The sequence below is a fragment of the Perna viridis genome, chromosome 1 (genome assembly GCF_037379345.1).
Source record: "Perna viridis isolate PV_CMFRI_1.1 ecotype Kerala chromosome 1, ASM3737934v1, whole genome shotgun sequence".
Classification (NCBI taxonomy): Eukaryota; Metazoa; Mollusca; class Bivalvia; order Mytilida; family Mytilidae; genus Perna; species Perna viridis.
Genome location: NC_142445.1, coordinates 29,000,326 through 29,015,558, shown reverse-complemented (window position 1 = coordinate 29,015,558; position 15,233 = coordinate 29,000,326). Strand labels below are relative to the sequence as shown.

Sequence of the window (15,233 nt, the reverse complement as noted above, 5' to 3'; positions counted from 1 at the left end):
TTTATCCTGCAACCACATTTTCTAAATAAAACATGCGAAATTTGTCCAAAATAATTTTTTTCAGCAATTTTTTGAGCGCGGTGGTCGGCGACAGCACCTTTAAACTTGTTTTTTTTTTACGTTGGTCGTATCTGAAAATGTAATAAGGAGACGATACCATGCAGTGGATAAATAAAGCTTTGAGTTATTCGGAACCTTTTAAGCTTAGTTGCAGGTTAAATATAATTTTAACTATTTGTACTCATACAAAATTGAAAATTTCGTATGTAAAAGTTAAGATACGTTCTCAAAGTTTCAAAGTGCCAAGATGGACATAATCCAAATCTGAGACAAATAGAGAAAAATATTTGACGGCTTCAAACATTTTGAAAAAAATGATAACAAATCGTATATATAATGATTTAAAGATGACAATGCTGTAAATGCGATTTTAGAGTTTTAACCATTTTAACATTCCTTCTTCCAGTCCACCTCCCCGTAGTGAGCAGGGGGTCCTTGGTGATGGTGTCTCGGGTTGATACAGCATGTGATACAGATTTTGACATGTAATATTCAGTATATATTAAATCACTTGGAAATGGCGCAAATACAATAATTCATTTTTGGTACGATTGAAATATGATTTGTAGCGCAAATGAAAGATTTTTTTGCGCAAATTATACAGTCTAATTGGCGCAAAAGCAATTCATCGGTTTTAATTTTCACCCGTGAATACGTCCGTCCGTCCGTCTCTGGTGGTTTCAAGATGAAAGCTTGAGGACATTTTTTTTCAGTTTTTCTCAATAAAATTATATTGATCTATTTCAATTCTAAATATACAGCTTCTCGAATCGTTTCGATTTTTAACGTTCATATTTATTGCACCACATCACGGCAAATATTTTTTGAACAACAATCGGACAGCAGAAGGGTATCAAAAGGGGGAATCCGATTCAGGAATTTCTAAAAGGTGACTTGAGGCTTATTTTGCTTATTTGTTGTCTGGTTTTGCACATATTTTACTTTTTCTAACCCAAAAGTCGAGTTTTAACACCGTAACCCCCTTTGGATCCAATGTGGTATGGTCGCATTTGAACATTAAGTTTGGATTCAGAAATATTTGAATCCAAGTTAATGTATGCGATATACGTACATGTACAAGTCATGCAACTCGCCACCTCAAAATGCAAAGAGACAGATTCCAGAGTATTCCTCCACAACTCGGGCTTTGTACCAAGTGTGGGGGGGAGGCAAGATTGAAGATAAAATTCATTTTATTTTCAAGTGTTCTAAGCAAAATAAGAGGAAAATGTTAATAAATACCATAACAGATCAGTGCTTCAAAAGATGCTAATCGAAATATTGAACAAAATTTTGTTTGGCTGATGTCATGTAAAAAATGCAAGAATACTAAATATGTTGGGGGAATTATCGCAAAAATATGAGAACCATTGATTTTTTTTCAAATTTAAAAACAGTAATCTTATGAGCTTGTCCATGGGTAGTTAAGAGATATTTTTCGATCTGCCTAACTAACATGTACATGTATGTTCTTATTATGAACATAAATAAAGGAACTTCCAAGTCGTAATTTTGTAGGTCTACGGGGGACATGAGGAGGAATGCAAAGCTTTAATTTGATAATATGCATATCCTTAAGCACTGTCCATTGAGCTGCAGACAGATAATACAACCGACCAATCGGTAGACTCAGACTTATACACTTTGTTTGTTTTGTTTGTTGGGGTTTAACGTCCGGGCAGCAATATTTCAGCTACATTCAGACGATGAACATGAAATTGATGATAAAATGAACATGAAACGATGATGAAATGAAAAAGGGATGGTACACAAGGACAATAGGGTCGACAAATTTTGATTGCCACTGGAAATGGGGAGAGGTGGGTAGGGTCGGGCAATTTAGCCTCCTGTGGCGGAGCCCTATGGTTCCTACTCCGGGAGAATACCACAGTAGGGTTCTTTAACGTGCGAGGAACGTGCACCACTATGGTTGGCAGTCAGGTTTTCCGTATTATAGCCTGACAACCCCAGCATGTAACACGCCAGGGTTACCCTATTCCACCACCTGGGGCACACATCCCAGTTGCTCTGTGGGCAGAGCGCTCTAGCCCCTGGCTAGGGTTCTGAGCACTATTTAGTCGCCTTTTACGACAAGCTTAGCGCTGCTGCGGGCCTATTCTTTTAACACCCGGACCTGCACGGGGCTTATACACTTATACACTTATACACTGTAATTATAACATGTCTTGTTGGTCTACATTGGACACGAGGATGAATACATTGATTCTAAAGAATCGTGCATATCCTAAAGCACCGTCCCTTGGTGACCATTGTGGACCGACAAAACGCTCGTAAAAGTGCTAAACAAGAGAGAAAAAACAGAGAAAAAAAGAGAAAACAATTGTGACTATTCAAGACAGCTAGAATTCTGCCCCTTGTCAATGTTGGACAAACTTCTAATTCAATCTCTCAACTTGAAACACCAAGTTTTCTCAATTGTAGACCATCTCATCTCGCCTAGGCAACACATATACAAAAGATACATGTCTTGTGTTACAGGTAAGATCAATTCTAACTTCTCTCAAATTTAGAACAGTTCTAGAGTCAGTTCTTCTGACAGTTTTATCAGTAGAGCTGGCTGTAGTAGTAGAACTGTTCTCGCAGACCCGGCACTGGTAGTGCTGTCACAAGAGCAGGATCTAGTAGTAGAACTGTCAGAAGAGTTGGCTCTAAAACTATATTCTATGATATGTTTAGGACTGTTCTAGAGCCGGCTTTTCTGAGAGGTTAGAACTGATCTACAATGTATATGTATATGTATACCATATGTTATGTCTCTATATTGTATTATTGTGTAAAGTCTTATTATGTCATCTGATGGATATTAATGTTGAATATAAATGCCCCCTGGTGGACCATGATTGGAATAATAAAAAATTTACCTTGAATTTGGTTTAAAAGTTTTACTTTTCATTTGTACGTCCTTTGACATTTTAGAGATTAGTTGATACATGTCTCCGTTATCTATAACATGCAGTCGTAGATCGTTTAAATCATCTAAATATTACTTAAAATATCATGGTTAAAGCAAAAGTGTGGAAAGTGAACAGAATTTTCAATGGAGAACCGAAAGAAGATGACCTGATTCTAACAGAAGAAGATATACCAGATCTAAAGGACGGAGGTTTGTCAAACTGTATTCCGCTCATACGTTTATACACATACATGTACACTAAAATCAATGTATGTTTACATGTTCTGTAGGATTACTTCATAAAATATTTGATATATTATATATTCTACCCCGGACTTGACTTTTTATGAGCAACTCGGCCGGTGTTTCTTGAAAAGCAGAGGACGCTTACCCTACCGGTGCACCTAGTCCATGCTCCCAATTTTGAGTGGAGTCCGAGTTGCTCATTTGCTTTTGCCTTTGTATGTATGATTTTAGTTACTTTATGTTCTTTGTTGTGTTTGTCTGTTTTCCATGTCTGGTCTTAGTCCCTGTATTACATATTTTTTATTACCGCTATAACCTTGGTTCCCTTGATTACTCTTTCTACCAGTCACAAGTTATGTTCTAGTTTGGTTAAACATCACATGATTTTATACATAATCGAACCAAAGTCTCTATTTACATTCAACCGACTTAAATATGAATTGGCCATAATGTGTGTTTTCTTTTAAATTTCGCAAATATTTTTCTTTTTGAAGTGGACGCATTGATTTTATATTGATTTTGATGGATTGTTCCAATTTCTTTAACAACTTGCTTCATATTTTAAAAGTTCTACAAACAAAAAAGGCCACTGAACATATATAAAGATATATATTTATTATATGCAAATACAACTTGAAAGGATACAGCTCCTAAACAAATTATTGCAATGGGTATACATAGCCGATAACATTTACAGAACTGTGATTACACTGCAAACCTCATAAAAAGAGGGAAGCCTACGTGTGAATTTTTGTAACCTTTGGCTATGTCATTAAAACCCCTGGTAACTATTTGATGTGATGCATGTACATTGGAGGCCGTCGGAAGGTTTTAGTTAAGGGAGTGCAGGACAGAGACTGGGAGGATCAACCCAAACAAAGATGTTGGGGGAAAATTGAACAATTTTGGGCTCCCCTGGGCGCTGTCTGCAGTAGGTTTTATGAGTGGATGTTTAATAATTTACAAAAGGGGTGCGCATCCGACGTGGTCTGTTCCACCGACCATGATATCTAGTTTATATGTGTGATCTATCTTGAGAAAATACGAGATTAAGCTTATAAGCATGTCCAATGTTACGTGTATGTATTATGTAATATTTGTTTACTCCTTCACGATATTATAGTACATATAATTATGTACAAGCATGATAACAGCATTAATATGTATGCCTCAACATAGATATATATACAAAGGTCTGAAAAATTCCCAACGATGTTAGAAGTGTCAAATCTGCATCTGCAAATTTTTGGTCGTTCCCTCCGCGGGACTCGAACTCGTACCGCTTTGACATCATACGGCAACACCGCCTGCACGAAGTCCAGCGCCCTAGACCACTCGGCCAGCTAGGCTATATAAAAAGTTTTTCGCGAAGTCTCAGCGAAAGCTATATTTTTATATAGAGCGGTCTAGGGCGCTGGACTTTATGCAGGCGGTGTTGCCATAGATGTCACAATGGTACGAGTTCGAGTCCCGCGGAGGGAACGACCAAAAATTTGCAGATGATGCAAATTTGACACTTTCAACATCGTTGGGAATTTTTCAGACCTTTCTATACGTTTACATCATCTTCCCTGTATCAGTTTGATCCGATGGAGCAGTGTAGCAAATAGAGTCGTCACATTCTGAGACGTTTGTATCGCAGACCACTTTATATATAACGCTAATCGAAATACTCCAACGTCTATTCATGTTGAACCGTAGGCAGGGTCAATACAGAACCCCTTTTCACCTTCCTACATGTATGACCTTGACATGGTCTCTAATTAAATTTGGTGATCTACATCGGAAGTACAGTGCATTCCGTTTATATCCATGAATTAAGAAATTACCAAATGTTTAGCGAAATGGTTAATTATATATGAGGAGAATATTTAAAAAAAAAAAATAAATATGAAAACTGCATTATTGCCTCAACCGCCTGTGCTTCTCAATATGGCGTGTCATTTCAAATGAGTTTTACGTCCATTTCTATCGTTCCTCAAACGTACAGTTTTTGCTTGTATTAAGGTACAAGATGTTGTTACTTGTATATCGTTTCGTTGAAACTATCGTTTTAGAAATGCTGATTGAAGCCCTTTATCTTAGTGTGGATCCCTACATGAGGTATATTTAATTGTTAATTCTTGTTACTACATAAATTTAGCATATAGCAAAATTTATTTACTGATCAACGTAAATTTCACGTTTCTCAGTTGGCTTTTGTTTGTTTGTTTGTTCATTTTTACATTCAGAAATGATATATATAAAAATCCGCTATTTCATCAACTTTAATTTTGCGTTTTACTTGTACATATACACATATATATTCCACGGTTATCGTATTTGGGAAGAATTCTCCAGCATGGAGAATTTGCTTACTTAGCATACCGTATTGCAGGATATGTACAGTTGTCTCTCCTTACTGTCAATATTTTCTAAAATCGCAGTCAATCAGTCACTTAAGGACGCTCTTCTCTGGATACGCTCTTCTACGCAAGTCACCTGGTCGCAGTTCTTTCCCCGATTGGCCAAATACTGATAACTTAGTGGCGTTCGAAAAATCTGTATCGAAATTTAGAATTGCGTTCGAAAAAAACTGTATCGGAACCTTACAAATTGTGTGCCATGTGTTATTTTCTTGAAATAAATGTAGAAACTTAGAAGTAAAAAAGAACAAAATTTGAATGCGTCAGCTATCTTTTTTAAAGATAGTACTTGTTTCTTAGCCCCTCGCTTTACGTAAAAATATTTGATACAAAGTATCTAACTATTTTATAACGCCACCTGGTTGATAACATTATTTTGATTCGCGTCTGCATCCGAGATTATTTTTAGTGTAAAGGAAATGACCAAGAAGTTTCAATTGTCTGAAATCAAGGAGACCATGGTAAAAACCCAGAACAAACTAGACGAAGAAAAACCCACACACAAAAAAAAAACATCTATTCACTAAAAGAATACACACAGACACTAAAGAAAGATGACCAACCCAGACACCACTTAATATTCATTTCTATAACCGCATTAAGTCTCTTGTACCATCTGAACCACCTCGGTTTAACTGGTGTTCGGCTAGTGTGTTTGCTTTGAGTGCGGAAGGTCATGGATTTGATCCCCGCGGCACAGTGGCACCAAAAACTTCAAAACGGTAGTCACTTCTACTCCGTCTAACACGCGGTATTGAAGGGGATAGAGTGATTACTGGTTGGCTCGGGTTCAGAAAAATGGGATGACATGCCTACAGATGTACTTGCACGTAATAAATCCATCATTCACACCAGCTCTATGACTTAGTACTGTGGTTTGCTTGAGGTATGTAAGCATAGAAATAAGTCTAGTATAAAAGTATTGTTTATTAATTGATAACCTGACTTTCTGTTTCTTTAATAGGTCGTTCATCGCCACGCTGGGTAAAGTGGGTGAAACGATGTTTGGTGAGCAGATTTCTCGGTGAGCAATTGTAACACGCGCCTTCATTTGAAGACGTTATCAAACATTAACGTTGTAAGCTAACTATTGACTACGACTTTTTAGCAACTATGCTAAGGAAAATGTTTTTCATTATAGTAACATTTACCTATAAGTACGTTCTGTTCGATTTGTCTTAATTGAGTTGGGCGCAGCCCTGATATGCTAAATTTTACTCTGACTTAATTCTGGCGTTTGTTGAAGAGAGTCGACCTTCCAGACGACTCAATTTTTTAGAGCGGTAACTCGCAGGGCTCTCATTCCTGGCAATGTGAAGAAGTTTGCGCTATCAGATCATTTCATTTTTTGAAATTTTTGTTATTGACAATAACTTTAAATTTACATGTAGCTGCTTACTTGCGAATGAAATTTGATAGTAGAAAGTTTTATAGGGTAATACAAAGTAAGAACAGCATGTTCCCTGTCGGAACAATAGTCAGAAACATGTCTGGATGGAGAAGTCACACTATCATAACAGCTCAACAGTCTCAAAGAATGCCTGAACTTGGAGATTTATCTCCATCTACAGCTCTAGGTCCTTTAGGGATGCCAGGGTATTATTATTTACAGTTACCATCATTAAAAAAAATATTTTGTTTAATACATGAATATTTACATTTTTGAGATAAAAAACAGCAACAAAGAATACCTTTATTTTATTTCATTTATTATTTTTTTTAATTTTTGCAAAACAACAACAGAATTAGCAATCCACTAGAGCTCTGTATAATTCGATCCGTATCAACTCCCCCACGCCAAACAACTTCTCTATCGTGTGATGGAAGGGGGTCAAGGGAACCAGGATTTGAACGGTAAAATATACATGCAGCATAACTTTAGAATAATGAGAACATAGTAACATTACAAAAAAAAAAACACGTACAAAGAAACTAAAGTAAATTACCAACCAGGACTCCACTAAACGCTAAGAGCATAGACAAGGTACAACGCAGGGTAAGCGTCGTCTGTCTTTTTTTTTCAGTCTAGAAACATGAGCCGAGTTGCTAATAAATTGTATAAATGGAGGTTTTGATTCTCACGTACCAACTGTTTCATGATAGAATGACTGCCTACTATGGCTTGCTTGATGTATGTAAGCCAAAGGAGGGAGAGGTGGTTGTTGTCAGTGGTGCAGCTGGTGCCGTAGGAAGTCTGGTAGGACAGATAGCTAAAATAAAGGTACTTTTTGTCAAGACAGCGATGACTTGGTTTTATGCACCTCTTTTTAAGTCGCTAATAGTGTTAGCGACTTCTTGCACTCGTAATCTCTGTATTTAATATTCGCATATGATTTGCATTAATATGTAGTTATACGACGAATTATCCAACAGGTCTTCGCCGTTCTCACCACCACAGCATCATAGTTCTAGCTTCATATGAGGTAAAATGTACCTCTTAAATATCATACACGTGTGTTCAACGTGTGTTTCTTGCTTGTATGAGAATGGGAAGTTTAAATAAAAGGATCAGTTAGTTTTGAACATTACCCGGTTTCTGATTCAGGCACTGAGGCTGGTAACAAGACTATATAGGTCATATACATTAGCAGGTACCAGGACACAATTAATTTCATAGTGCATTTCAACAGACCCATCTTGATATAAAAAAAATTCCACCGCTTCAAACTTAATAAAACTTCACCAATATGGAAACATGTATAAAAGCAGATTTCTATAAGAGTGCCAGAAAAATTCAAAATCATTTTTTATTTTTAGCAACTTTGCTTCGGAGACCCCGTAGACAAGAAAAGTGACCATTGCCAAATGTCCTAAATTTTGACCTTCTTTCATAGGACCAAATCACAACTAACTTCCACACAAAATTACAGAATGAAAAAAATCTTGATCCTTGCCCTACATTTCTGCAGTAAATACTAAGCAATAAAGTTTATGACATCAAAGAAAAAAATCAGGAAGAAACACTAAAAAAAGGAACTATATTCGTATGTACAACGAAAAGTCAAGGGGAATTAATTGTGATCTTGTACCTATTAGATCGGCTTATTTTGAAACTCAAATAAAGGTTCATCTGTGGAAAGCTTATTCATTTCTGAGTCTAACTGCAAAGTTTTACTGAAATTTGTTGAAAAATAAATGATTTATGGCAAATTTTATATCAGTGGTATATGTCGCGACTTCAACTTTTTGCAGATTGGGTAAAGAAGTGTCCTCAAAATAGCCTCTATTTTTATTTTAGCAACTTTGCTTCGGAGACAAGAAAAGTGACCACTGCCAAATGCCCTAAATTTTGCACAACTTCAACATAAAATTACAGAATGAAAAAAAAATATCTTGTAAATTTGATCCTTGCCCTACATTTCTGCAGTAAATACTAAGCAAAAAATGAAATATATTCGTATACAACGAAAAGTCAAGGGGAATTAATTGTGATCTCGTTCCAGCACGTCCCGATATATAGGTACCAGTATCGTATTGCATATCCATGAGCGGGTGTACGTCAAAACATGGATGCTATAAAAATATAGTGCATTTTCTTTTTGCCTCTCTACAAACTAATATTTTGTCAAAAGATATGAACAATGACTTATAAAATAGAGCAAACATCACACTGTAAGATGAAGAACTTTTTTAAAAGAAAATCTAACATGATATCATAAAAATGTTCCACTGAAAAGGTTGGTTTGGTGAGTGCAAAACGAAAGTGAAAGTAGGGAAAATGGCTATTTATAGTTCGAGACTACTTTTCTGTCCGATCTTCGTGGACTCACCCTATTTTCTTTGCGCGAAATTATTTTTTCACATGTCCTTAGAAATGCTACATAAGTGAAAGTTTTATTGAATCAATTTACATATTTTAAAAAAAATCCTAAAAATATGCACTTCACTATAGAAGTCTATGGGAAAATTAATACGATACTGAGACCTATATGAATATCCATTACCAGCTGCTAAATCTGGTTCATAAACTGGTTCCCTGTCAATATCATAAGCGACTTAAAGATCGCTACTACGTACCTTTTTTTTAAAACATCATATGTCTATGCGTGTTTTTTGCTTGTGTTAGAACGGGAAGTTTACATTAGAAGATAAATTGTTCGGTTAGCATTGAATTTATGTACATGTATTACCCAGTTTCCGATTCTAACACTGGCGTTTGTTACAATTATATAAAGATTATATAAAGGTCATACATAATATCAGGACACCGATATCTATACATAGCCATTCGGGTCATAACGGTTACGAAAGAGTACGCAATAACATCAACCTGATTTTAGAGCATATCGCATTTGTATCATATCGAATGTTTAAAGTATGTCAAGATCAGTGACGGTGAATATTTGACGATTAGCGACTTTGATGACTTCAGTCTTTGATTTTATTTTCTATTAGTATGTATGCTTTGAATTTTTTTCTGTATTTTTGTAATGTTTTTTTTTTTTTTTTTTTTTTTTGTGTATACTTTATGTTACTTTATAGTTGTATGCGTAGGATTTGTCTTTGTCAGTTTTCCCATAATGAGTTAACAATATAAGTATAGGACGATTTACAGGGGCGGATCCAGAAATTTTCTTGGTGGTGTCACCCAAATCTATATTGTAAAAAATAATTTACACAAAATAACTCAGAATTATAAGTTATTCCATTCACATTTTACAAAGACCCTATTCACATTTTATTCCAAAAGATATATCCAGTTTCATCTTCCTTTGATATGTCGATAATTTTATCAATTGTAATGCACATGCATGCATCGAAGTTAGCCCACTCCAACGCTCTTGACCCATAGAAGACAACTCCGCTGTTTGAACGTTCATACTCGCAACTCGTTGCACTCATGGTGCAAACAATTTTTCAAACGTTGCAAACTTTATTAAAGTTATCAAGAGAGTTTCCCTTCTTAATAGTTACAGCTGCTGAAGTTGACAATTTGTCAATAATAATTATAATCATCTCTGATGGCAAACCAAGAGGGCTAGGTAAGTCGACTCGAGAAAAGGTTGAGGCTTTATCAAAATAATTAGCAAGTCTGAGTTTTGACAGTCATTTTTGGGATGAGAACTAGTGCCATGACTGCATTTTTAAAAAGAATGGGAAAACAACCTCGCTACCCAGATACAAGTTCATCTATATACGGTATGGCCAATGCTCGCCTAAAGTATGTCTCTGTGTCATTTTTCTCCAGGAAGATTACTTGATTCATTTGCTTAGCACATGTTCTAGTATTAATCATACAAAAATCAAATGTATTACATGCTAAAATTTTCTATCATCGACGCCTGTCTCTTCATTTCTTCTTTATAACTTCTAATAAGGGAATGTAGTTAAAACTTCAGATCTCAGGCAAAACAAATAAAAATTGGAGGAACTATAATTTTAATTAGAAAAATGATTTTGCAACAGGTGATTACTCATTAATCTACATGAAGAAATTATTTTGCTTGAAGGTAAATATAATGATAATTTTTTACGTATTACGGTCGTCATAAACGAGATATTTATACTCGGTGCACCATTTGTGTCAACCCTAGAGAGTGTTACGTGCACCAAGTTCATCCCCTGGTTCCCGCCTGAATTATGTGTGAGGGAATGAATATTTATTAGCTATGTAGGAACATGCGTCACAAAAGGCTGTTTCAGGTAATTCAACTGTCTAATATTTTTTTCATATTGTCTTGTAAATGAAATGACGATATTACGTTTAATTTTTAGGGTTGTAAAGTAATTGGATTTGCCGGAAGTGAAGAGAAATGCCAGTGGCTGAAGGATATTGGTTTTGACTACGCATATAACTACAAACAGGTCACCATAGATGATGCATTGACAGAATCCGCCCCTAATGGCGTCGATTGTTATTTTGATAATGTGCGTAAGATTGAAATCCTGTTATGGCTGTTTTACTGGGTGTAGAACTGCTAAATCGTCTGGACTTGTTCCCGGAAATCGATTTGTCGAAACCATGTTTTGTGAAGTAGTTTGAATGTATATATACCAATATCACCGAAGATCTGATTTATATTCATTAACCTAATAATAATACTCTGCGATCCAAATTAGGATATGTACTCGACCAATTCAAAATTATATCCTCGTTGACATTTCCTCTACTGTAGTAACTGATAATGCAGTAGCGGTACAGTTAGTCTAACAGAGTTTGCTTTTTTACTGTTTGTGTACATGTAAACATTTTCATACCGATGTGTCGCACACCAAGGTTGGTGACCTTTGACCTTCCAAATTTCACATTTAAGTGCTTTTATCGCATTTGTTACAGTTTATGTGTGTTTTTTTGTCTTTCAAGATACGCCCTGTGTGTAAACGATATGTTTATGTACCATACTTGGTGGTCTTGGACCTTGAGCTTTTTAGATTAGCTCAAACAAAAATTCAGTAGAATTTATTCACGTACGGCTGGCCCACGGAGATGAATCTCATCATAACTTATAGTAGAAGCCATTTTCCTGTATCTGCTTACATACATGTGTACTGATATTTTACTGATGAGGATAATAGCTTTAATTAATGAAGATATTGAATTCATATCTACATGTAATTATTTAAAGCCTACTTTATTGACAGATTTCTTTAGTTCGTTTTATTGTTACATTTTCCCAACATTGTTCCAGGTTAGGGGGTGGTGAGTTCTCACAAACGCGTTTAACCCCGACACATATTTTATGTGCCCGTCCCAAGCCTGGAAACTTTTAGTTAAGTGGTTGTTCTTGTTTTTTTTATATTCATTGCTATTCGTTTTATATTTTTGTTTTCTATAAACTAAGTCGATTTTCGCCTTTTATGTATACATGTGTAGTTTCACGTAATTTATTTTTGGGTCTTTAATTACAGCTTGTTTTACGACATGCGTTTGCCCATCATTGAAGACTTCGTGGTGATCTGTTGAGTTAAATTGTTTCGTTGCTTGGTATTTGGTGGATTACTGGCAATCATTATGCCAAATTTCTTATTTTTATATTGTAATTGTAATTAGTCAAAACGTATTTTACGAGGATGCTGCGACGACGCAACGCTGTTTACGAGGACGGGAGTTTAATTTCTGAATTGGTTCATTGTTTGATAAAAATTACCATTTACTCACATGTACATATATATAACTCTTAGTGCAGTACTGCATATGTAAATGCATGTTTAATTATTATTGTTTGTACAAACGTGTTTTGTAGGTTGGGGGACCAACAGCAAATACAGTGCTGAAACATATGAACGCATTTGGACGTATTTCTATAATTGGAGCAATCTCTCAATATAACAACAGCGAACCATTTATAGGTAAAATGTAAGAATATTATATATTTTTAATACTTTGTTTGCATTTATACTTCTTTAGTTATTTTAATATTAATTTTACTTATCGTTCTTTTTGTGCAACGTAAGGTCACTTTGAGTTGGTGTAATTTGTATGAAGCAGGTGGGAATCTGTGGAAATGCGTTCTGGACGCAAGTCCCCATAACGAGGAAAAATGGTTGTATGAAGTCCTTGGATTCCACAAAATGAAATCCTTGATCGGCCTCTGATTACAGTAATAATGTGGGAACAATCATCGCGTACCCATATTGCCAAATACATGTAATACTACTTTTTTTGATTTTTTAAAACATTTAAATTTAGACATGAATTTCTTTTTAGCCGAATTTCCCTTTCAAACGGTACTGATGAAGCCTTTACTTGTACAAGGATTTCAATCATATCATACCATTGTAAAATGGCCAGAAGCAGAAAAACAAATGGCAGTTTGGATAAAAGAGGTAAACCTATTACGTATTGTAATTGCATGTACATGTATAACTAGTACGTATACCTGTGACTATTAATGATTTATATACTTTGACATTCAGTTAGAAGGCAGTTCTTTCATGTTTAGATGTGTTCAAAATTGACAACATGAAAAGCGACATTGATTTGTAACATTAAAGAAGTTCGATTTGACGTATTTTACAGCTACGTTGCTGTGAAGTTACCCCAATGTAGAGAATGACATGAAGATGTCATCGTGGACTAGTCTAAAATCCCAGAGAATAATTCCTAAAAATAAACTTATTGTTTATACAATGTGTTCGTACGTTAGTCACAGGTACTTACTTTGAAACCGTTTCTTTGAAATTGACACCATCGATATTCTCCTGATTATATACCAATATACCAATGCTAATATAGGTCTAGAAGATATTTTCTTCAACTTAAATCAGTGACCATAGGCTTAAGGTAAAGTGTAGAAATATTATCTAAATACAAAAATCATCATAAATGCTCGTTTGTTTTGATTACAGACTCAGCATCATTTAAGATGTTTTATTTTACTTTAATTGACCTACAAATCTAGCCAGCAAAGCCTAGTAATAAACATAGTATTTTGGGATATTATAAACAAGGCGTTTTTCTTGTAATTTGTCTCCAGCAAAGATTGTTATTTGCCATTTGTGGTTTGTTAGGTATTACGAATCAGTCCGAAAAATTAGTATGTTTACACATACTTATCAATGTATAATTTAAAACGTGAATCTTAAATTATCTCATTGGTTAGGGTACGTGTGGTCGAGAATTGGTTCAAATGATTACATTTTTGAAATACTATGTGAGGCCAAAAAAAAATATGTGTGTTTACTGTCACCCGACCTACCTTCATTTTATCGCCGCGACCCTAACCTTTTTTTATCAGCAATTTTCTAAAATTCCGGAAATTCCTGCCTTTTCTGTCACCGGTACCGGTATTTATCGAAACTACAATTGTCATGAACTCTCCCCCCCCCAAAAAAAAAATCCGACCTACCGACCCTAGTTACAGTAAACACACATATTTTTTCGGCCTAAGAATGTGATTCTTCCTATGGAACGGTTACTGTAACAATGGAAAATTCTTCATATATTCTAAGTCAAGAATTTCTTGTTTTTGTTTCGTTTTTTTTTTCCACTTTCAGTTTACTTTTATTTTGCTGTAGTCAATAAGGGCAACTACTTCGCTGTACCTAAATAGAATGTTGTTTTGGGCCAGTTGCAGCCCGTCCTATGGTGTGAGGGTTTTCTCGTAGTTCATTGAAGACCCATTGGTGACCTTGAGCTGACATTGTTCATCCCGGCGGGGTTATTGTCTCTATGACTTATTCAACATATCCATTCCTGTTATATTTTAGGGTAAAATAAGATACAGAGAAACTATCGCAGATGGACTCGTTAACATGTATACTGCATTCAGACAATTGTTCAGCGGTGGTAACATAGGAAAGGCGATAGTGAGATACTAAATGGAATGAAAGAAATGAATTGTTCTAAAGGAATAACTTTCATGTCGACAGCAAACAGAGATTACTAAGCGGTGCTAAAGATGAAATAAACTAAGATAAAATGAAAAAAAATGTTTTTAACGGAGTTTCTTGCTTTTTATGATACACTTTGTATGGTATTTGTTGTAATTTTTGATACAACTAAAATTTTGGAGGCAAAAAACCTTCATCTGAATATAAAAAAGATGTCATGACATATGTTGATGCCTTTGTCAAAAGGGAAATCTAATGATAGAAATAGATGTTTTTGTCAAGAAGGCACAAAAGAAAACCTTAGATGAATCGTTCGTCGTATATCAGCGAGTTGA

At 35.3% G+C, this 15,233-nt stretch overlaps 1 protein-coding gene across 1 annotated transcript; it reads left to right on the top strand.

Annotated features, from left to right (window-relative positions):
* Positions 1 to 2,978: 2,978 nt before the first annotated feature.
* LOC148628214 (prostaglandin reductase 1-like) lies at positions 2,979 to 15,119 on the top strand. Its single transcript, XM_088584740.1, has 9 exons — positions 2,979 to 3,184; positions 5,278 to 5,323; positions 6,590 to 6,649; positions 7,060 to 7,221; positions 7,729 to 7,846; positions 11,341 to 11,493; positions 12,810 to 12,915; positions 13,274 to 13,392; positions 14,776 to 15,119. Exons 1-9 carry the CDS (start codon positions 3,079 to 3,081, stop codon positions 14,884 to 14,886), a joined length of 981 nt encoding a protein of 326 aa, XP_088440866.1. The 5' UTR covers positions 2,979 to 3,078; the 3' UTR covers positions 14,887 to 15,119.
* Positions 15,120 to 15,233: the final 114 nt, after the last annotated feature.

Coding starts and splice junctions, on each gene's coding strand:
- LOC148628214 (XM_088584740.1), top strand. CDS start 3,079: ATGGTTAAAGCAAAAGTGTGGAAAGTGAACAGAATTTTCAATGGAGAA. Junction 7,222..7,728: donor GGTCCTTTAGGGATGCCAGG/GTATTATTATTT, acceptor GTTTCATGATAG/AATGACTGCCTACTATGGCT. Junction 13,393..14,775: donor TGGCAGTTTGGATAAAAGAG/GTAAACCTATTA, acceptor GTTATATTTTAG/GGTAAAATAAGATACAGAGA.